General features: G+C 39.1%; 2 protein-coding genes across 3 annotated transcripts in view; one reads left to right on the top strand and one right to left on the bottom strand.

Annotated features, from left to right (window-relative positions):
- Positions 1 to 212: 212 nt before the first annotated feature.
- On the top strand, positions 213 to 6,154 carry LOC134658503 (dihydropyrimidinase 2-like). The gene is made up of 7 exons (XM_063514188.1): positions 213 to 238; positions 338 to 428; positions 508 to 618; positions 1,158 to 1,242; positions 1,738 to 1,881; positions 5,218 to 5,340; positions 6,144 to 6,154. The coding sequence occupies exons 1-7, from the start codon at positions 213 to 215 to the stop codon at positions 6,152 to 6,154; spliced, it is 591 nt and encodes a 196-aa protein (XP_063370258.1).
- An 11,830-nt stretch (positions 6,155 to 17,984) lies between these two features.
- The window catches only part of LOC134658383 (protein pangolin, isoforms A/H/I/S), a 227,915-nt gene continuing 221,314 nt past the window's right edge, over positions 17,985 to 24,585 (bottom strand). Inside the window, exons 9-12 of one of the 2 annotated variants that reach the window (XM_063514062.1) lie at positions 24,001 to 24,202; positions 22,371 to 22,524; positions 21,134 to 21,203; positions 17,985 to 18,394 (exon numbers count right to left, since the gene is read on the bottom strand). In XM_063514062.1, coding sequence (XP_063370132.1) covers positions 18,034 to 18,394; positions 21,134 to 21,203; positions 22,371 to 22,524; positions 24,001 to 24,202 — 787 coding nt within the window. In that variant the 3' untranslated portion in view covers positions 17,985 to 18,033. Of the gene's footprint in view, positions 18,395 to 21,133; positions 21,204 to 22,370; positions 22,525 to 23,197; positions 23,364 to 24,000; positions 24,203 to 24,585 lie in introns of both variants that reach the window. The other variant, XM_063514061.1, reaches the window with a different exon arrangement.

Below are 24,585 nucleotides of genomic sequence, written 5' to 3'. Positions count from 1 at the left end.
TCACGGCCGCGGCGCATAAGCATGCCGTCGATTTTAATATATTCGAGGTAAGGTTCATTTTAGCTTGGTGGCCTGTGAGGGGAATAGTAGGTGAAATTCTAAGACCTTCAACTTGTGGCCGGCTTAGGGCCGAGTGGCCGTGAACAGTGACGCAGATGTGGTTGTATGGGACCCGCGCTTAGAAAGGACCATCACGGCCGCGGCGCATAAGCATGCCGTCGACTTTAATATATTCGAGGTAAGGTTCATTTTAGCTTGGTGGCCTGTGAGGGAATAGTAGGTGAAATTCTAAGACCTTCAACTTGTGGCCGGCTTAGGGCCGAGTGGCCGTAAACAGTGACGCAGATGTGGTTGTATGGGACCCGCGCTTAGAAAGGACCATCACGGCCGCGGCGCATAAGCATGCCGTCGACTTTAATATATTCGAGGTAAGGTTCATTTTAGCTTGGTGGCCTGTGAGGGAATAGTAGGTGAAATTCTAAGACCTTCAACTTGTGGCCGGCTTAGGGCCGAGTGGCCGTGAACAGTGACGCAGATGTGGTTGTATGGGACCCGCGCTTAGAAAGGACCATCACGGCCGCGGCGCATAAGCATGCCGTCGACTTTAATATATTCGAGGTAAGGTTCATTTTAGCTTGGTGGCCTGTGAGGGAATAGTAGGTGAAATTCTAAGACCCTCAACTTGTGGTCAGCTTAGGGCCGAGTGGCCGTGAATGCGGATGTTGTCGTGTGGGACCCGTGCCTCGAGTGCCATTACGGCTGCGGTGCATAAACAAGCCGTCGAGCTTAATATATTTGAGGTAAGGTTTAGTTTGGTTGAACAAGATGTTCAATTGGACTCACAAACATGCAGTCAACTTTCGAAGTAGACTTTGAATAAATAAGTCAAATTTGGTGGCCCATGAGGGGAATATTAGTCTCCAAAATTCTTTAATACAATTATATTTTATAAATAAAGATGTCTTAGGTATATAACATAAAGATCAGAGAAATTAATGTGTCATTTTAACACACATTTACAAGTTTTGTCGTAGTCACTATCGTTATAAAGACATCTTTTCCTATTCCTTTCTCCCGTCGCGGCGTGAAATAAATGATTTAATTTGATTTTAATTGAAATAAATAATTTAATTAATAATTTTGTGAATATATTTCAGGGTCAGCACGTGGTGGGCAGCCCGCAGTACGTGATCGTGAACGGACGAGTGTGCCTGGACGATGGCCAGCTCCGAGTCGTTGAAGGTAACATTTAATAGTTCACGGCTTGAGAAATAGTCCGTTTAACCCTCTGAGATCCGGTGACGAGATATCGAGTCGGCGGAATAGTTACCTGAGGTTACCTCTAAGGGCCAGTTGCACCAACCACAGTTAACAGACTGATCAACGTCACGCAGAAGAGATCTATGAAACTTCCCATACAGTAAAATTTAGGGAACGCTTTAACGGTGACAGACGGTTTGGTCCAACCGACCCTGGCATCACGGTAGTTTTGAACGGATATCTCTCTTATTTCCCACCTCGCTTGCTTCGCAAAGTCCACTGGTAGTGGAAGGTAAATGCTGAAACTTTTTCTTAGAATTACATAGTAAAAGAGTAAAACTACTTTACTCCGGCCCGCTCCGGTAACGAACACGTTACCTCGATATCCGTTCATTATCTTTTCTTTTTTAGTTGGGCTGATGGTTCTATCCACGTTCTATCAAACATTTTTTTTTTAAACTTTCTATTGTGTTTCAGGTTACGGCAAGTTCTTGAAGACCCCCGTGAACTCCCCGTACGTGTACGGCGGCGAGGAACACGTGGACTCTGCGCCCGCGCAGCCGCTACACATCGACGTGGCGCCCAGGCACGTCAGCGTCACCAACGGGACGCCCACACCAGGTATATTATATATTTTTCACACCACCTATTCGGAAAAGAGCTTTTTCACCTCAGCAGCTCGAACAAGGGTACTTTGCTACTTAAAAACAGTGAGCAAAATCGCATTTTGCTCACTGAGTGAGACAAAATGAGCAAAATTCGATTTTGCTCACTGTTTTTAAGTAGCAAAGTACCCTTGTTCGAGCTGCTGAGGTGAAAATTTAATTGTTGGTATATCTTAAGAAAACATGAGTGAATAGAGGTAAGTGATGAAGAAGGAATAAATTTTTCGGGTTCTCTAATATGTTCTCACTGCTGAGGTGAAAAATGTTGTGTACTACACGAGATCAAAGTTATTTACATCTCGTGCGCTTTTGAGTCCCTTACTACGCTCAAGATTCTAAATTAGATTCTATTATAGAATCTTTCGCTTGCACGGGACTCAAAATAAGCACTCGAAGAAATATCAAACTTTGATCTCTTGTTGTACAAATAACTATTTCTTCCCTGCTAGGAGGGATCAAAGTAACACTCTTCTGTTCTAGCACACTATTTTTACATTTTTTTGCACATTATTTTTTTAGCTTAAATAATTTGTTTAAGCATCAGATCGTGACAACACTAAGATTTTTTTTATTTTCATCATAGTTGATGTGAAAAGCAGTATGTGTCACACGGTATCAAAATTATTTCGTCTTGGGCGTTAACACTTGAATCCCTCATTACGCTCAGGGTTCTACTTTAGAATCCCTTACTACGTTCGGGATTCTTTTGTAGAATCCATCGCTTCATTCAGGATTCAATGTACGCCCTTGACGGAAATATATCATTTTGATCCCTTGTAACACAAACTACTATTCATAATTAATATGTACGAAAATAAATTATAACATCGAAGAAGTAGGCGGACATTTATTGTGTGCATTAATTAAGCCCGAGATACACTTGTACGTTTTACTTACGTAAATAGAGATAAAGCTATTTGTTAGAATGAGATAACAATATTCATTTCTCATTCTGTAGTATAGCTGTGTCCCTACGTACGTATATAAAACTTACAAGTGTATCTTGGGCCTAGGTTAAAAGCTAATAATGTACTGCCATGCATTGCCATAGGCCTTCACGGTCAGTTCACGGTTCACAGCTACCACCTTCGTACAAAAATATTTGGACCATACACGTAGCAATCAGGGATGTTGCGAATATCCGCATCCGCATCCGCAACCGCGGAACTTCCGCATTATTTTCAACATCCGCATCCGCATAAAATCGATGCGGATTTAATGCGGATGCGGATGTGGAACAGGTCGGTACAGGTACGTCTTAGCATCGGCGTAAGTGCTAGTCTGTTAGGTAATTTAGTCATTAACCAAAGAAAACCTATTAGAAATGAGCAGTCAAGCGTGAGTGGGACTTAATGTACGGAACCCTTGGAATGCGAGTCCGACTCGCACTTGGCCGGTTTTTTGAAATAAAAATTACTAAAATGTAATATTTGACGTTTTTTATGGTACTATCTTGACATCCGCATCCGCATCCGCGGATGTGAGCCTTTAAAAATCCGCATCCACATCCGCGTCCGCGGATGTCAAAAAATCGGCATCCGCAACGTCCCTTGTAGCAATGGTTTCTAAAATTAACAGTAAGTATTTCAGTGTCATAAAAAGGAATAGGCACATCTGGGACCCGTTTCTTAAAAGCGTAACTTGTAATACAAGCTTTGACAGCTTTGGTTAGAAAGGGACTTCCACTTGTATTACAAGTTACAACACAAGTTACACTGCCATTCACGTCGGGTGAGCATACGTTTGTGCCATACGCCACTTACATTGGTTTACAGGAGAGCAAAAAGAAGCAAAACATGCAATAAAAGTGCATAAAACTGTAAAAATGAGCGCTGTCTCGCCAACAAACTGCATGTTAAGCAGTTTGGCGAGGAACTATAAAAATTATTATGTACCTTTGAAAAAAAAAAAAAAAAATTAAGAACAGTTGTTATCCGATGGCCATTAGATTATTTAATGCTGTTCCGAATAGTCTCAGAAACTTGTCCTTAAGGGAACTGAAAAGAAAACTCTCAATATGGTTGCTGGAGGAATGCTTCTACTCTGTCATAGAGAAAAAAATACATAGAGTGCTCACTCCATACATCAGTTTTAGTACCAAAAAGACTATTAGCATCTAGCATCGAGTAGCGGAACTATCAGTACTGCTACTTGACAATAGATGTAGCACCGACCGGAAAGTCTTATCTCAACAGCATAAGACTTTCCGGTCGGTGCTACATCTATTGTCAAGTAGCAGTACTGATAGTTCCGCTACTCGATGCTAGATGTAGACACTGAAATTAATAGTCTAACTGATGTATGGAGTGAGCACTCTTGTCTTACTTATTTCTCTATGACTCTGTTAACGAATTCCTGAAGAGAGATGAAATTGCTCGTAGCTATTAAGGACCTATGTTAAATGTTAATTAATGTATTGAGTTATGGTTTCGTAAAGATAGTTTAGTTACTAGAATAAGTGTGAATATTTGCATGTCTCTACTGACAAAGCATGTGGAACTTAATACCTCTGTATACCTTTGTACTGACCGTGTTTTAAGCAAATAAATTTCTGATTTCTGATTTCTGAAAAAAAATTGTTTTTCGAAAAGTTTTACATTTAGGAAATATTGAACTTATTTATCATTTAGGCACATATGTTTACTATTTCTAGTAGGTACCATACAAATATTGTGAATGTAGTGGTGATCATGAAATAAAAGCATTTTTATTATTGCCATATACGGTTTGATGAGTGATTGTTGAACTTACAATGTATGATATGACAAAAAAGTATTGGATATGTCACACTTTTGCGAAAAATATAATGTTTCATAAACCGATTAGTGTCAATTATAGTATATTTTTTGTTAGTTTAGAAATCATTAAAAACGATTTTGCTCAAAAATGGATATGGCACGATTCATCTGTCAATAAGTTTTTAGGGTTCCGTACCCAAAGGGTAAAAACGGGACCCTATTATTAAGACTCCGCTGTCCGTCCGTCCGTCCGTCTGTCACCAGGCTGTATCTCACGAACCGTGATAGCTAGACAGTTGAAATTTTCACAGATGATGTATTTCTGTTGCCGCTATAACAACAAATACTAAAAACAGAATAAAATAAAGATTTAAGTGGGGCTCCCATACAACAAACGTGATTTTTGACCGAAGTTAAGCAACGACGGGCGGGGTCAGTACTTGGATGGGTGACCGTTTTTTTTGCTTGTTTTGCTCTATTTTTTGTTGATGGTGCGGAACCCTCCGTGCGCGAGTCCGACTCGCACTTGACCGGTTTTTTTATTTTATTTGCAGAGGCGCTGAACAAGCATTTGGAGGGGTTGTCAGTGACGTCATCTGGCTGCAGCACGCCCACCGGACGCAAGATGCGAGAAACCGGACAGCGGAACCTGCAGAGCTCTTCCTTCTCCCTCACCAGTGAGACATCCCTCTCTCTCTTCTGTAGGCCAGCGGTCGACAACCTTTTTTTTTTTTTTAATACCACATAGGTGGCAAACAAGCATACGGGCCGCCTGATGGTAAGCAGTCACCGTAGCCTATGGACGCCTGCAACTCCAGAGGTGTTACATGCGCGTTGCCGACCTTTTTTTAAAAACATGTACACTCCTTTTTTGAAGAACCCCATACCGTAGACCCTCGGGAAAACCTCGGAAGGGAGCTCATTCCACAGCCGGAGCGTCCGCGGGAGGAAATTCCTCTTAAACCGCACAGTACGCGACCATTTAGGTTCTAGGGTGTGTGGATGAACACCCTGCCGATGGCGAGCGGTGCGGTGATAGAAAGCTGCCGTTGGCATCATGTCAAACAATTCTTCAGAGCACAGCCCATTGTACAAGCGGTAGAACACACATAAGGAGGCAAGGTCTCGCCTCAGACTTAAAGGTTCAATACCGCTTGTGAGTTTGGGATCATCGACGATTCGTACAGCGCGCCTTTGGATTGAGTCGAAGGGTCCAAGCTGGCATCCAGGTGCTCCTGCCCAAAGGTGACAGCAGTACTCCATATGGGGTCTGACTTGCGATTTATAAAGCAGCAGTCTTTGCCCCGGAGTAAAGTATCGCCTCGCTTTATTGAGCACACCGAGTTTTTTCGATGCCAGCTTAGCCTTACCTTCCAGGTGGCTACGGAATTGGACGTCACTGGAGATGTCGACACCAAGGATCCCAATACTCCCTGACATGGTAAGGGCTGTGCCTTGGAACTGTGGGACCACACCACAGCAGCCTTTTAGCAGCCAAGGGTCATTATAGTCATTTGGAGGGGTTGTCAGTGACGTCATCTGGCTGCAGCACGCCCACCGGACGCAAGATGCGAGAAACCGGACAGCGGAACCTGCAGAGCTCTTCCTTCTCCCTCACCAGTGAGCCATCCCTCTCTCTCCTCTAGTCCAATGCTTTCAAACTGTGGGTCGCGACCCCCTAAGCCTCTACTAGCTGTAAGGCAATACACAAGCGAAACCTTTTGTACATACTAAGGGGGTCGCGTAATGAAAAAGATTGAAAAACACTGGTCTAGTCGCACGACTGGTGCTGCCCTCCTTTTGTGGGTTTTTCTACATTCAGAAATATAATTAACAAAAAAGCGGCCAAGTGCGAGTCGGACTCGCCCATGAAGAGTTCCGTATTTAGGGGATTTATGACGTATTAAAAAAACTACTTACTAGATCTCGTTCAAACCAATTTTCGGTGGAAGTTTGCATGGTAATATACATCATATATTTTTTTTAGTTTTTTCATTCTCTTATTTTAGAAGTTACAGGGGGTGTCCCACATTTTACCACTTTGGAAGTGTCTCTCGCGCAAACTATTCAGTTTAGAAAAAAATAATATTAGAAACCTCAATATCATTTTTGAAGACCTATCCATAGATATCCCACATGTATGGGTTTGATGAAAAAAAAAATTGAGTTTCAGTTCTAAGTATGGGGAACCCCCAAAATTTATTGTTTTTTTTTCTATTTTTGTGTGAAAATCTTAATGCGGTTCACAGAATACATCTACTTACCAAGTTTCAACAGTATAGTTCTTATAGTTTCGGAAAAAAATGGCTGTTACATACGGACGGACAGACAGACATGACGAATCCATAAGGGTTCCGTTTTTTGCCATTTGGCTACGGAACCCTAAAAAATCACTACATAGTATAAAACAAAGTCGCTTCCCGCTGTCTGTCTGTCCCTATGTATGCTTAGATCTTTAAAACTACGCAACGGATTTTGTTGCGGTTTTTTTTAATAGATAGAGTGATTCAAGAGGAAGTATGTATAATTTATTAACCCGTGCGAAGCCGGGGCGGGTCGCTAGCACATAATAGATATGGTAAATATTTTGTAAATAACTTGTGCGTTTTGTGTCTTTTGCAGAGGAGGTCGAAGGTCTGGACACGAAGACGTCGGTCCGCGTGCGGAACCCTCCCGGCGGTAAGTCCTCGGGGCTGTGGTAGAGGACCTTAGGGTCCAAGGGTCCACCAGAAGGTAGCCCAGGGAAGCTTGTGGAAACACTTAATTAACACCTTTATTACTATATGTACGATGTATAAATTTTCTGACGATGAAGCATTGAAGGCGGCAGTGGAGGAGCATTTTTACACGAAAGATAAAAAATATTTTTACGAGGGATTAAAAAAAATAATTGATCGATCTTTTAAGTGTATGAACATAGGGGGGGAGTATATTGAAAAATAAAAATATCAAACTTTTCGTACTTGTTTGTTTTCATTCTCATACCGAGAATATTTTGAACACCCCTCGTAGTTCGTTTTTTTAGCATTAGAAAGAAGGTAAACAATCTTGACGTGTCTTTATATTATTATTAAAAAAATTGAAAAACACTAAAAAGTTTATATTAGGTACTTATGAAAGCAAAAGAATGTAAAAGATCGTATATGATTTATAATTCTAACATATTTGCTGTGACTTATTTTTCAATTATGATTTTTAATAAATAGACATGTCGAGATCGCTGACCTTCTTTCCAATGCTAAAAAAACGAACTATAAGAAAGGGTTAAATTTCGTATGTTATGGATCTCGATGATTGCATGATTAATGCAACGCTGGAGCGTAATTTCTAATTTCAGGTTGTGAAATATATCGGCTTAATTTAATTTAACTGGTAACCAGCGTTGTGTGTGACTATGGAAAACAAGAAATATCTGTGTATGGCCGACAAAATAATTATGATTGAATTAATTTTGAAAGTGCTTGATAAAGGCTTAGTAAAATGGCTTTAAAACAAAGTTTTCGTCTGACCTAGGAACATCGAATTTATAAAGGCTGTAATTGAGTTTTTCCACAAGTTCTGTAAGTACCCGCAGTGCATATTTGTCTATTCCTATTTTTGGTGAATAATTGCAAAACAAATGGAAAACTTAAAACGTTTTTGTGTACCTATCAGATATACACACTATACACACTAGAAATCTCTTCATAAAGAATTATACAAATTGTGTATAAATATGACGCAAAAACTAAATAAACGATTACATAAATAAATGTGACGTTCCACAGATAAAGGTACCTAATAGCAGCCGGCGCTTATGTTCTCTTACTAAGCAAAATGTGAGACGCAAATACACATTGGACAAGGAAATTGAATACCACCCTAATATTCGAATTTAATCGAATTTAAACTGTTGTGAGACATGCTAACATTGAATAATTTTACTGTTTAGACTCACTTGTTTTAAGTCACTCGCGCGACATGTTTCGGAGAGCCTAGGTCTCCTTTCTCAAGCACTAACAGTGCGACCCTAATATGTACCGTATTGGTAATAAATTAGAGCGTTGTTAATAACAGCGTAAACGAAACGCCAACCGCCAAACGGTACCTTTACCAATGGAATGTCACAAAAAAAATAGGTATAGAGAAGTAAGCACTGAACTTAAGAACCAATCTCGATGTAAGTCGCAACCCAAAGCTTAGTAAGGATGGATGTTAGGTTAGTAGAGATGCCACGAATATTCGGCCTATTCGGCCACTTTGCCGAATATTCGGCATTCGGCCGAATGTTGCCTACTATTCGGCCGAATACCGAATATCTGTTGCAACTGCCTAAAAAGAAGAATTACACAATAAAAAATAACCAAAAACTAAGTTACATTTAACATTTAAAATGTATTCTTGGAAAGTTGTTAAACACGAAGACCTTTTTTTGAGCATTAGTTGATTACAAAATATTTTATTTTATCATGGGTCTGATTTGATTGACAATATTCATTCATTCTGTTCAACAAAAAAATAAGTATATCTTATACCTATTTATTTATGTAATATCTCTATACTTTAGCAAACGTTATGCTTTGTTGCCGAACAGTTTTCATAATATGTAATTGTGACTCAAAATGTTTGCATGTCATGCCGAATATTCGGTATTCGGCCAAAACCACTATTCAGGGCATCTCTAAGGTTAGTGCTAGTTTAGCAAGACAAATGTTTAACGCAATATTTATACGTTTATATATAGCTTGTAATGGATGTCTTACCTTTATTTACTTCAGTGCCATTCAAATATGTAACATATATTCGTTGTTTCCTCCATTTTACCAAAGAATTATTGAGTGTAGAAGAGTTGTGTTGAATTCTAAGAGAAAATCATATCGGCAAGTTTGAGAGCTAAAGTTGTTTTGTGCTGTACGATTATGAAACACTAATTTGTGACCAGTACGGCTACCATCAGTTTGACACTGACATAAACGCTATCGAGAACGTAATTTTTTTTCTATACATCTCGCTCGTACTCGCTTATTAGTACACACGAGATGTATAGAAAGTAAATTACGTTATCGATAGCGTATATGTCAGTTTTGACACTGTCAGTGACTCATGGTACGGGTTCTGAGGTACCGAAAAATGTACAGAGCCGTACAGCGGTATATACATGACATGTCAAATTCGAAATGTGATTTTTAGACTTCACACATCTTCAACTATTAATAACATATTTTGTATTATTAAAAATTTCTTTAAAATCCATCCATGAAAGAAAATGGAAAATAGTGCATTATTATTTCTGATTAGTTAATTGAGAAAAAAAATGAAAACGTCACAAGCAGATCAATTGCGACTTGAGATTGAGTTGCGTCAACTAAAAATCACAAATATGAGTTCTTAAACATAATAAAGCAGACATCTATTGCAACTATTTTGTCAGTTAAGAGCCCATCAACATGCGCACTAGCGCCACTGCTAAATAATCTTGATTATTTAAATTTAACGAAATATATTTAAAAAAGGGAGCCGCTACGTACTGTATCTTGTATTAAAGTACCTTTTGAATACATCAACTAGTTTCTATGTTGCTGGATTCGTCAATCTATGCGTCCAAAGTTAAAACGGCCGTTTTTGTTTTGAGTTTATAGATTGACGAATCCAGCAACATAGAAACTAGTTTGATGTATTCAAAGGGTACTTTAATACAAGATACAGTACGTAGCGGCTCCCTTTTTTAAATATAGTTCGTTAAATTTAAATAATCACGATTATTTAGCAGTGGCGCTAGTGTGCACGTTGATGGGCTCTTAATTACATAGACTGATTTATAACTTGTAACCCGACTAGATGAATATTCAGTGTTTTGTATCGAAAAGTATTTAACAATACAGTTGATGTACGGTCCAATGATAAATGTCCGCCAATTAGTGTTGTGAATAACGCTCATTTTGAGGCTTAAAGACCCCTTAAGACTCTCGAGGCTGAACGCCTCAAAAGCGGCAAAGGCAATTTCTTACATCCATACGCGTAAAATAAATATATACAATTCTCAAATACAGTCTAGTCTTCAAGACTTACGAGTCTTGAGAGCTCGAGTCTTTAAGCCTAAAAATAAGCGTTATTCACAACACTGCCGCCAATGTGACAATGGTATTATGTTCTTCCATATGTTTTCCATAATAGTCAGCATATAACATTATAACACAGTTAAAAATACTTTTTTGTGTCTATTTTGTAGATATATGCTATCTATTTAGATTTAGGTGTCAAACATTTACCAATATGATTTATTTATAAGAACCTCTTTGACATTTTTATAAGCTTGTTAACCGATATTGGTTTTTTCTGACATATAATATTCCAAAAACTTGGAACCTAAGTACTAGGTTGTAAATGATTAATATAAATCCTCTACTAACCATTCTATTCACTCCTAATAGCACAGTTTGCTAATTTTATTATTTAAGTGTACTTTAACATCAATAGATGGCGCTAGTTAACAACGTCGTGCGAATAGCCTGATTTAATTTGCATTTTTATAGCAAAATATGTCTTAGTAAAAGAAGTCAAATCCGAAGGCTTAAAATGTTTGATTACAAAAAAAACAAAAATCTAAATCAAAGAATTCGGGTTATTCCCACTAGTTACCACCAAGTTGTTACCAGTGGTAACTACTGGGATTTTTTTTCCCACCTGGTACTTCTAGCGCCATCTAGCGAGTTTTAGCCTTTATTAAGAATTTAATAAGTTGTGTTGTACTGCCGCATAGATGGCGGTAGTGGTCGGGCATTACCGCTATTTATTTAATGTTGATTATAATTGAACGGAATAACTTTGCTTAATTTTAGTCCGTTTTAAGTACTTCAAGTTTTTGTTACGAGGTACGTGTTTGTATGGATTTGTATGATGATTGTATGTGCTTGGATAGCCTGTTGGTATTGGTAGTAATGTTAATTTTAAGTGACATATTTGTTTTAATTAAAATTGCACTTATAATTGTTTATAACTATTTTGTAAGTTTCTTAATTAATTACGAGGCTTGGTTTAAATGCTTGTCTATTGCCTAGAAGAATTAAAAACTAATTTAAAATATCCGAATCAGCACTAGCTTTGTGATTTTATCTTAAAAATCTTTCATACTCCAAAAAATATGATGATCACTTTACACGCTTTGAATATTGAACTTACACAGGTGAAACATTTGGTCTTATCTATACCTAGTTACTCATGTTACTAGTATACAAGCTTAAGGCAATACGCCAAAGTGAAAGTATTTGAATACCTTACCTACTAACAATAGATTTACTTAACTTTTCTGGTCCTCTGAATATGTAAGTTGGCTGTTAGATCGAAAACTGATCACAAAACCAGAGACTACCAGGGTCTGACTAACGTAATGAGCCTAAGACAAATGGTAGAATATGAATAATTATAAGTTTTACCATAGTACAAACAAATTGGACTTTTTAACGACTCTAACCTAGTCTTGCAAACGGCATCACAATTTTACGGCATTTTTAACATTTTTACTTTTATTTTCTAAATGTATCTCTATTATGCATTGTCACGAAATAAACAATGTAATCTCTTGAAAGCGGTTTTTTTTATATATTACGAACACCCTATGCTTTATTTAAGGTGTATTCCGTTGATTCCAAAAATAAACTATTGTATATTATTATGGAAATATGGGTGATTTTCTCGTTTTCCAGTTCAGTCCACTGGAATTACCCAACTATAAAGGCTTCGTCACACAGGCGCGTTTTCCGGGCGGGGCGTGAACGGCGCGTGAGCTTTTTATATGTAAAAGCGGCGCGCCCCGCTCACGCGCCGCCCGGAAAACGCGCCTGTGTGACGAAGCCTTTATATTTATTAAGAGCCAACAGGAGTGGTCATTTCTCCATACAAACGTACTCGACTGTTTCCTCCGTGGGTTTTGAGCTAGAGCAATGATTTTTTTAACACAGATTAATATTGTCAATATCTGTGTCGGACCGTTTTGCTTTTTTTGATATTTTTGTTTTTTAAGGCGCTAGAGCCCTTCAAAAATGGCCAAAATGGCCTAATTGACTATGCCGCAATGAGAGGCGTGGTATTCAAAACTGATATCAATTAGCCAAAAAAGCAAAACGGTCCGACACAGATAATTTCATAATCATTTAGATTTCCAAATTTGGTTACGATTGGTTAAGTTTTGGAGGAGGAAACATTCGAGTACGAAACCTCGATATTTGAGATTTTTACGCAGGATTTTTCGCCTTGTCCTTATCGCACTAGTTTTAGGAGCCGCTTCCGTTAGCGAGACGGGTATATTTACCTAAAATATTTAAATCTCAGCTCCTGTTGGCTCTTAATGTCATGTTCTCATGTCATACAGACACATGTAGTCATGTAGTACGGGTTCTTGGCGATGGCGGCGGGACAAGGATAGATGGCGGTAATATCCCTCATAATTATTACTACTAACGCCATCTGTTGTCAATTTCAATAACTGAACTCTTCTAAATTCCGAGTGTAACGTTTCAACTAGTCTGTTATAATTAGGTAAAAAACCGGCCAAGTGCGAGTCGGACTCGCGCACGGGTTCCGCACCATCAACAAAAAATAGAGCAAAACAAGCAAAAAAACGGTCACCCATCCAATTACTGACCCCGCCCGACGTCGCTTAACTTCGGTCAAAAATCACGTTTGTTGTATGGGAGCCCCACTTAAATCTTTATTTTATTCTGTTTTTAGTATTTGTTGTTATAGCGGCAACAGAAATACATCATCTGTGAAAATTTCAACTGTCTAGCTATCACGGTTCGTGAGATACAGCCTGGTGACAGACGGACGGACAGACAGCGGAGCCTTAGTAATAGGGTCCCGTTTTTAGGGTTCCGTAGCCAAATGGCAAAAACGGAACCCTTATAGATTCGTCATGTCTGTCTGTCTGTCCGTCTGTCTGTCCGTCCGTATGTCACAGCCACTTTTCTCCGAAACTATAAGAACTATACTGTTGAAACTTAGTAAGTAGATGTATTCTGTGAACCGCATTAAGATTTTCACACAAAAATAGAAAAAAAACAATAAATTTTTGGGGTTCCCCATACTTCGAACTGAAACTCAAAAATTTTTTTTTCATCAAACCCATACGTGTGGGGTATCTATGGATAGGTCTTCAAAAATGATATTGAGGTTTCTAACATCATTTTTTTCTAAACTGAATAGTTTGCGCGAGAGACACTTCCAAAGTGGTAAAATGTGTGTCCCCCCCCCTGTAACTTCTAAAATAAGAGAATGATAAAACTAAAAAAAATATATGATGTACATTACCATGTAAACTTCCACCGAAAATTGGTTTGAACGAGATCTAGTAAGTAGTTTTTTTTTATACGTCTTAAATCGCCTAAATACGGAACCCTTCATGGGCGAGTCCGACTCGCACTTGGCCGCTTTTTACCCTTTGGGTACGGAACCCTAAAAAGGTCCACAATAAAATAGACAAGTACAATTTTTACGTTGTTTATTAAAATAATATTCGTTCAACTGAACACAAGACACGGGCCAGACCTAACCTTGCTTCTAATTTGACAATTTCTACAAAAAAATATTGCGTATTCGTCTTTACAATATCCGCTTAACAATAAAAACAATCTATAACACCTATCAACATAACCGAGGTATCGGAGTTACCAATCGATGCAGATTTTAGTATTTATTCAATAGCAATTAAAATTTTAGCGCAAATAAATTACTAAGTAATTAGGTACGAACAAAAGTACAGTAAAGCTAACATTACAAATGCGCCCTTTTAAAAAAGTATTTGATATATTCAATAGAAGTGACAAAAAAATACCTATACGAGTCTAAATCGCTAGAGTCAGACTAAGCTAGTGGCATGGCATTTGCAAAGACGAAGTCTGGCAATATCAATGTCAAATTTCTATTAAAATATGACACTTTCACTCTGTTCTGTTAAAATCGGTGCAAAGTTAGCCTGGATGGACTTGACTCACATCATGCCACACTCAAAATGAATTGTTTGGCTGTCCAATTATGGTTTTTTTATGGTTCTAATTAATTTGTATGGGATGTACGCATACAATACTAAAATGTACATCGATGTAGGTTGGCGTGTATGATGATTTGGATAAAAAAGTCCATGTCACCAATTCGTTGTATAATAATTAAAAAGATCATTCAGAACCTACTTAAAACAATACATTAAATATTGAACTGGAAATATATGTATTTTTCCACATTAAATATTCAACTGGAAATAATTATCTCATATGTATTTTTTCCTTGATTGTCCACTTACCATTTATTACATACAAAACGTATGCTTAAATGATTTATAAAAATGATTAGCTGCCATTGTAAAATAAAATTAGTAAGTACAAGGACTTATTTATCCAATAATCCATATTATGTAAGTATCGGTTCAGTTTCATTATCAATTTGGCACAGACATTAGAGTAAATTACATAGTTATTATAATCCATTTTAACCCTGGCAAAATTCAGTTCTAGATGGTTTTGGCACTTTCGTTATAATACCGTCGAAAAATAAATCAAATCATACTTTAGTGCGAAACGAAAATAAATTCCATAATAGTAAAATTCAAAGTACCTTAAAATATAAATTTACAAAAAAAATCTTATTAAAGATTTAGTTTATTATACAGTACCCATGTTCAGTATTGCACATTAATTTCCTATGCAAAGCTAGCGGGTCAAAAACCTTTAAAATGCTTAAAATGATCAAGATTTTGTCAAAGTTTATAAATCATTGATCAATTCAGTCAACTGTTTTAATCAACGGGGCTCATAATAGTTTTAAAAGTCGTGTAATCAAGTGTTTTTCAATAGGGCTTGATTTGCAGTCAACAACGTTAAAAATCTTAATAATAACAATAAAAATTATTTAACAAAAAGAACTGTTGGATAAAACAAACCATCCGAGAACATTCCGAGGGTATTTTAATAATAATATAAATGCAATATTTTTTTAACCGAAAGAAAATCTAATATTCATGAATTACAAATTTATTTACAAACTCGAGTCCTATATACTCTGTTTCTTTATTATAATCCCAGGTACATTGACATAGATATCTAGGGACTGGCTTTACGGGCAATAATAATGAGGCATGACAGGGGCCAGTACAGCGGTGTGAAATCGCTACAACGCGATTGGTTGATGAGTTCGCATCACGCGCGCGATTGGTTGACGAGTTGGCATTACGCGCGCTATTGGTCGCAACTAGTCGCGTTAGACTGCACGATTGGCTGGAATTCGTGGGTAGCACCGCTGAACTAGTACGATGTTTAGTGCCCTATTAGCCCGTCCTTAGATATTATACGTCAATGCCCAGGTAATGTAAAAATTATAATATGAAAATTACAATTTATCCTGTTAAATTTTTCATTATACATTTTTTTGTTTCAAGTCAGTATTCCGCTAATATTTTTCTTTAAACTTTTTATATTGTAATAATGTATACATAAGTAGCATAGTACACTTATTTCTAATATGACACAGTTATATTAAACCTATATTTTATATTTTTACATCATATATGTACTTACACATATACAGTGGTTTAAATTGTACCTAAATGCTCTTTAACACATAATAAAAAAGTAAAATCATTAGGAAATTAGGATAAGTCATCTTTTTATAAGACTTATATATACCTAATTAAACAAATAAATGCAAGCAAAATCGAATTTCATGATCGAAACGCATGCTTGATATATCTTCGAAAAAATTCAAAATCCTATGAGGATAAAAAATCCATGCAACTTAAAAAATCAAACTCCATTAAAAATGCGACCTTATATTAAAGAGCACTCGGTCCAAATCCCGATTTACAAATTCACTCATACAACGTGCCTAAACTAGCCTACGACAGTCTAACTTGTTCCGCACAACGGAAAAAAAACTCCTTTTCCCTTTGTGTCATCTTACATTTAACTTTTTACAAAAACATGCTACAAAGGGAAATTATTATTTTTAAAACTATATCTTAATAAAACTACGCTACATGGAACCTTATCGGTGCAGGCCGTCCGATGAAACATTAAGGGAAAAACTTAATTAAAAAATTCAACTCGAAATAACTTAAAACAACCTAAAAAAAGGTTTGCAGCTCCTGCCTGCATTCCTGACATTTCCCAGGCGTATTTTTCTATTTGAATTTCACTATATAAAGTAATTAGTTGAAACATAATTAGAAAAATACACGAAATCATTATATATGTAATTGTAGGAAGTAAATATTGAGTTGAATCCGTTAACAAGATGAATGAAATGTCCATAAGAGAGCAATTAATGTGACAATGTTAGCAGTATTTTCCATAGCAATACTAACATAACTTAATATTTCACTGTTTAATCTCAGTTAATAATTAAGGATATTGATACAAATAAGTACAATGAACGGAACAAGTGAATTAAAAAGTTATGCTAATAACTGTGTTTTTCGATCTGTGACATTTAAGCTCGCTGCATTAGTCTTAAAAAGTCTTTAATGATCATTATATAAAAAAAGTATGTTATTGGCTTTGGCGATATAGATGGCGTTAAAATCAACCTAGTTCATTTTGAAAAATAGTCATACAGTAATAATGCAGTCAGTTTACATGTCAACAGATCAAAATGTAAGAAAAAATTATTGATGATTACAATGCCATGTACTTCAGTGATATTACCCACATTTTTATAATTCAAATCCAAAATTAAAAATAGATGGAAATGGCACATTTGACATGTGACTAGTAAAGATACGACACAAAATTAGGATTTTAAAATAACAACAAATAACTTGAATGCTGTAGAGTGACATTTAGCAATGGGAACTGAAAACCCTAAAATTGTATGGAAGAAATTTGAAAAATAAACCTGTGGGTGCCGTCGTACAAAATGCTAAATGACTCGATTGGGGCTCAAATTGAGATCAAAGCGACTTTAAATTTATGAAAATAAATGGAAATGACAACATGACGTATTATAATTAATTGTTAAGAGTCATAAACTCAAGGTCAATTTGAAATGTCAATTGTACATTTATATACGGACCGACGTAAAATAATACCGAGCATCTGGTAAAAAAAGATGAATTCGCAATTAGGCCTCTCGAAAATAAAGCACTCGGAAATGCCGGTATTCTTTCACACCATAAAATTCCGGTAAAAGTTCATCGAAGGATCAGTATGCGGGGTACCTAACTTGTTATCACAACCGACGACTCGTCGCGAGCGCGGCCGCCAGATGGCGCAGGCCGGCCTCGACGATACGAGTTCACAATACGAGATGGCGCCACCGTTCACTAAAAACTCCGTTTTAGTTTAACCTCGCCGCGACGATCGTCCGGAGGTTAAGTAGTACCGGGTTGCGCCGGTCCGGCACTGGCACTATGAGACGGAGATGACCTCGTGCGAGGGCCGCGCCTGCGCGCGCGGCCACGACTGGCTGGTGAGCTGGCCTACCGACAGCGGGTTGTTGGCGTCGCGCGGGTTGGTGCCGACGGGGTTGCGCGGGGGAGGCGGGTCGGAGGCGGGTGACGCGAGCGACGAGAGCGCCGACAGAGCGCCGGGGCTCGACGCCGAGAGCGGCGTGTCGGCGCCGTCGTCGTCCGACGCGTCGGACAACTCCTCGAGCTTCACGTCCTCATCGGAGCAGGGCGAGTGCGGGGTCGCGGGCGGCCCGCCGATCCCCATCGTCCCCGATGCCGCCGCTAGCGCCTCCATGTAGCGCACGCATTTCTTCTTCCGCCTGCAGCGTTACGAAGTAACGTTACGATTCGCGGTTTGTGGCCGTTTTGGAATGGTACGTTGTAATTTTGCTTGCGAGCATTTGTAAAAATAACGATAAATATTAGTTATATATTGGGTATGTTTTCTGAGGTTAAACCACAAGCTTGTTCGATACTAATAAAAAAAGGATCTAGAATTAATTTCCATTCATTATTTTTACCTACAATCACGTTACCGTCATACAAAGTACCTATATAAAAAATGATAAACTTAGGTTTTTTTTTTAATACTAACTTTTTCTAAAATGCTCATTTATAGGGTAAAGCAAGTAAAATTACAACTTATACCGTATTGAAACTATCAATTCGGACAAAATAAAATGTTTCATATTACTAAAAACAGCTAATGTACGCGAAAACAATAAACTGGTCATAATTTACGTACTTAATGTACAGGTACCTGTACATTTTAAATACAAGTTAATAATATGAAACATCAATGTAAAATCACTACAAAACATCAAAACAAACACAAAAAATTGAATAAAATGTTACATTTGAATCATGCCTGATCAATGTTAGAAGAGCTCACAATAAAACAAAAAAAAACATGCCGAGTATTATGGAGTTATGGGCACATAAAGGCACGAAGAACCTAAAGGCAACAAAAGATTCTAAAAAAAAACTCAATAGGTATTCAAACAACGTCGAAATACAGAACTCATAAAACTCTCAAACAAGTAAATTTACGGCATTGTTATAATAAAGACAAAAAGAGCATGGTAAACAAAAAATCCTTCTCGCTGAAAAGCTGTTTTTATGTCAATGGATTAAAGCTTCTAAAATGTACATAATTATGACTATTAATAACATGCCAATAAAAAAACACAGCAATCGAATCTACTGTTCACGGCATTACCACCTCACGACACATACGGTTACGGCCATTTTAAAAATATCATTCCCATTGATTTCTTCATATTTTCCACGCTATGTGGTGTCTATCATGTAAATGTGCGTTCTCTTTGCAAACATACCTATTATACAATTAATAATTGGATAGCTAAATACTATGTATACCAATCAACATACACATCGTGTATATCAACTTGTCCATGAAACGGGTACCTAATGTGCGGACGGAAAGTCAAAAATTGCGAATTTTTCCACATTGAAAAAAAATAGACACGTCTTACATTTTCGTGGGGAAAAAAATCGAGCGCCTTTCCAATTTCTTGGACCTTTCCGTTACTTGTACAGTCACCACACGGGATTGTTGCGCGATTTTGGGTCCTAGCTAAATTGTTCCATACTTACGCTATGGAATGTCCAATTTAGCGTGAACCCTAAATGGCGTAACAATCGCGGAGCGTGATGGTACATCTGTATCGGAGAAACTGATCCATCTTTCAAAAGCGTCGAATGATATAATCAAAGCGGCCGTAACATTAAACCTGGTCCTTGGACTGACCGTGGCTCGTCCGGCGCTCGACCGGCACTAGAGGTTGACGTATGTGGGCTCCTGCGGGCTCGCCACCAGCGGCGCCGCTGGCTCTGGTCGCAGCAGCCCCAGACCCACCCCGCCCGACACCAGCACGCTACTCGACTCGGGGCTACACCAGGGAGTTATACATCACGAGGGAGAGGGAGGTGGAAGGCGGGATTACGGCAGAAGATGCCGCAATATGAATGGAAAGGTGTGATAATAATAGATTAAGAAGAATCAATAAATAACGACAAGAGAATAGGAGAAAGCAAGATTATTAGAGAAGTAGAATGTACAATTTAAAGGATAAAAATAGATAAATAAAGAAAAGGGAATGTGGTGAATTGAGTAGAAAAACAAGATGGTAATGAAGTCGGTACGGTAAAGAAGTAGATTATATAAGAGTTTGAAAAGTAAAATACAAAAAGAAAACAGAAGTTATGAAACGTATGATGATGAGATGAGTAGAGTGGAATAAAAGATCGTTGGTAAAGAGGAGAGGGAAGGGTTGTGGTGATTATAAAATGATGCAGAAAATAAATAAAAAACAACAGAAGCAAATAATGATAAAAAGTGGGAGGTTATGTGATTGTCAGGTATAAAGAGAAGTCCGAGTCAAGTGGCGTGAGGCGAACGTAATATAAAAATCGTATCGCAGCAAAATATATAAAAGTAGTTATAAAAACGTCACCAATAGTGCCAGCGGATCCAATCCGTGGGAAGCGGCAATCATGAGTGGAGAAAACATTTCATCAGTACATGGAACTTTATAACCTCACACTTAACGTAAACGAATTTAAAGAAAAAAGCGAGAGCAATTCAGAAAATGTGTCAAGATTTTTTTGAAAGCTTTTCTTCGACAAATGATTGCCCTTCGACGCCGGCGCACTTACACCTACTTCCACTACTTCACTCTTTGTCTACTTTCAAAAAAATCTATTCCGTTTCGCTAAGGTATTTTTATATATTTCTTTGTGAAAAGACACATTTTCTGAATCACCATCGTCTTCAGCACTGTTCGCTCTGAACAGATTAAAATAAAAAACAAATTCGTAAAAATAACAACAAGTTATAGGATTTGTTTTTAAATAATACGAAAATGTTACGACCAGGCTCTCTCGGGAAACTTTAGACTGAAAGATAGCCAAGTCTTTCCACATAGAAACAATATCAAAATAACTGTCGCCAACAGTTCCACAGATTACTCCGGGTTGTGGCTGATAGATTTTGTGTCAAGCGAAAATAAATAAAAATGAGAAAGAAGGACACACACCTGCAAGGTTTGCACCACTGGTTCTGTTGGTCGAGGCCGTACCTCGCTCGGCACTTCTTCAAATTATTTCCTGGAAGTACATTAGGACACACAGTTAGAACACGAACTTCAAAATCCACTCGGCAAAATAATTTCTGAATACTTGGAAAAATATAATCCATGGCAAAGTTATCAAATAATTCATAATAGCAAATCAATCATTATGGAATTAACTGTCCAGATTAGAAAATAAAAATATGACATCAGATAAATTTTGTTTCAGCGGTCAAATCAGGAGAATGAAAACGATAAATACTCGCTTGCGAATCAAAGGTTACCCGAAATCATATTCCAAGCCTTAATGTAAACTAATATGCTAAAACTACAAAAAAGCAGCATGCATCCATACCCCCAGACGTGTTAGTTGGCATGCGGGAGGGGACAGGACAAACGAAAGGGAAAACGGAAAAAACATTGGTTTTAAAAATAACAGACTACACGCATGAACTTCCAAAATAAATGCTAACTACGTTCGAAAATAAAATAATAATCACAAATAAACATGACGCTTATAAGCAAAATTTAAGCAGAATAGGTTCTCCGGAATCAAAAATAAATATTGAATCACTTGGCCAGTATCATTATATATAGACACCGCAGACATAAGCAGGCTGGGCCGGTTGCCCAACTGTGGGCGCCGCGGCGGGCGTCCCTGCCGCACAGACCAGTCGGGAAGGCTGTCCCAGCCTGACTATCGGTACTCTACTACTCCCTGCAAAGCGGTCACTCGGTCCTTCGACTGCCGAACATGCACGCTCCCCGAATCATGACCTCGGAGCAGATCGGAAAGCCAAAAACCGGGACAACCTTCGAAGGAGTGCCACTTACATCAGGGTTCTCATAAAATAGCGTTGTAATAAAAATAAATAAAGGCGATAAATAATATATAAAAATACTGATATAGCTACAACCTGGACCCCGTTAACCAACATTCGGCAATAATGCTATGTCGAATTGTGTTCAAGAGCATGTGATTGACCTCGACGGGGGGAGAGGAGGGGAGGCGGCGGGCGTCTGCGACTTGATCCTCCATTAATTGAGCTCGTTTGTAAATGAGGAGTGTGCGCTAGACGGCCGCCGCGGGACGGGAGCGGTCTGGCGTCTGCGGACAGACGGGAGCGGTCTGGCGTCCGCGGACAGACGGGAGCGGTCTGGCGTCCGCGGACAGACGGGAGGCGGCCGGAGTGTAAGGCAGTACCTCCATCGGTTGTCTCCTGTTTTCGCTTCCTCTTCTTGCCCCTTTGCGTATTAGCCCTAGACGACCAATCGGGATAGAGCTGCATGTGCAGCTGGCGCTCGCGTCGCGCCAACTCGTAATACTTTGCTTGCTCCTCGCGGCCCAGCGCATGCCACTGAACCGACGCGATATGGAAAGAAAAGAAAATGCACTTCGACGGTGGTTCTAGCCCGGGCCGAGCACCGCGCCTACTCTCGTGCTAGAAAAACAGCCCGCGTGAAGCCGCTTCAATTTTGATCCTAATGAAAATGGCCAATTATAGTTCCTCACAGAACCTATTCTGCGGACGGTATCGGTCGCGGTTCGTCTAGACATCTAACAAACCAATATAGTTTCCGATAGGGGTGTAGGGTGTACATGTACACGATCACTCGACGACTACGTACACAGAACACGCAACACTAAGGGGCGCGGGGCGGCGCGCGGCGCCCGGTCCGGTCCGGTCCGGTCTGGTGCGACCCGGTCCGGTCCGGGCCGGTCCGAGCCGGTCCGTCGCCGTCTCGCGCCTCGCCGCAACGGTTCCAGCCGCTTTTCTAGCACAGGCACCTCCGGGCCGCCGCACAGTAACACAGTAGTTAACACGCACACACGCACACTCACATACGGACAGGACGGGCACGGGCACGGGTACGGACTCGTCGTTAATACAAGCCGGTAGTTAGTTACGGGACGGGACTCTCTCGGGGGTGTTAGTGGGTGTGCGAGAGAGAGCCCGGTCGGGGGTGAAGCGAGTGTACAAGCGCGGAACATCCCAGCCCCTCGCGTGTTTGGGTCCTAGGGTCCAATACCTCCCAACTCAGCAGGACTACGGTCCTTTTTCCGCTTTTTCTTTTTGGAACCGTAACCGTAGTTGTCCCTCGCGCTCCAACCCGGGTACAGCTGCATATGGAGCTGTCTCTCCTGTCTCGCTTTCTCATAGTACTTTGCTTGCTCTTCACGACTCAACGAATGCCACTGCGTTAGATTACGACACGATATTGATATGTTACTGAGTCCGACAACTGTCAATCGTGGACGTTCAACGCCGTTGAGCGTCCATGACTAAGGCTTGTTAGGAATCGGATTACGTTCCGCGTACTGTTTGTTATTCAACGCGCCGGTGATACAAAAACACGTAGGCATTCGATAGCATAATCATATTCCTAACAAGACACAATACAAAGAACATTGAATTTTAAAATTGGCCATTATGTTTTACAGAATGTCAAGTCATTAAGATCATGACTCAGTGGCCCGAATGAATCTAGACTCCCGAAATAGAAGGTCTTAAACTTGCGATTGTGTTCGGTTTTGGATAACAACGAAAGGATTAAAAACTGTTTTATAAAAGAAAACAATGAAAGATAAACCATATAAAATAAATTACAATTATGCAGAAATAGTGTTTATAAAAGATATCAAGAAATTAGATTTGCTAAATTTTCGTTACATCCTGGCCTCTTTTCTGGTCAGTAAAAACAACAACGCTTCTTTTCTTCTGTATTGCAAAATCTTCCCATCAAATTCACTTTCCATTTCGACAAGTAAATCCATTCGTGCCACCGAGTTCCAAAATCAAATAAAATCTAAACAAGAACCGCTATCAACTCACCCGTCGTCCCAATATCTGATTGATAGCAGCGGACTCCTTTAAGGTACACTCTGCCACAACCTTCGCTCTCATCTCCTTCATGTACAGCATGAAGGCGTTGAGGGGTTTCTTTATGTGAGGCTTCTTGTTCTGCTCTTTGCTGTTGTTGCTGACTGTACCCTCGCTGGGTTTGTCGCTGCTGCTACTGCCCTTTTCTAGTGACCTGAAAGGCAGAGACTGTGATCTTAGTGTGACGTCATGGATAGCAGATTTGTAGAGTTATAAGTGCGAGTTATAAAGTGTGACGTCATGGATAGCAGATCTGTGAGGAGTTATAAGTATTATGTACATGTTTCTAAGGCTTGATTTCTTCCTATTACGCTGTACGTCGCTGACTTCGGTCGATGCCTGCGAATTATTACAATGTTCCATGGGCACAGCGACACTGACGTCCGCGGCAGATTTACTGCCGTACGCTCGACCGACGTCAGTGATAGATGTCAGCGTAGGAGGAAATAAAGCCTAAATAGTGTAAATATAAATAGGTAACGTTTTTCTGAATGAACGTCAATATTTCCGCAATACTCGTGTTGTTTGCTTGCTGCC

The sequence above is a fragment of the Cydia amplana genome, chromosome 22 (genome assembly GCF_948474715.1).
Source record: "Cydia amplana chromosome 22, ilCydAmpl1.1, whole genome shotgun sequence".
Classification (NCBI taxonomy): domain Eukaryota; kingdom Metazoa; phylum Arthropoda; class Insecta; order Lepidoptera; family Tortricidae; genus Cydia; species Cydia amplana.
Note: the sequence above shows the minus strand (reverse complement) of the source record. Positions and strands in the feature narration are given on the sequence as shown.

What these genes read in the sequence shown, in the direction of transcription:
- LOC134658503 (XM_063514188.1), top strand. Translation starts at nt 213, where the DNA reads ATGCCGTCGACTTTAATATATTCGAG. An exon ending in TCGACTTTAATATATTCGAG is followed by an intron (nt 429 to 507) that starts GTAAGGTTCATT and finishes TGGCCGGCTTAG; the next exon opens with GGCCGAGTGGCCGTGAACAG. An exon ending in TCGACTTTAATATATTCGAG is followed by an intron (nt 619 to 1,157) that starts GTAAGGTTCATT and finishes AATATATTTCAG; the next exon opens with GGTCAGCACGTGGTGGGCAG.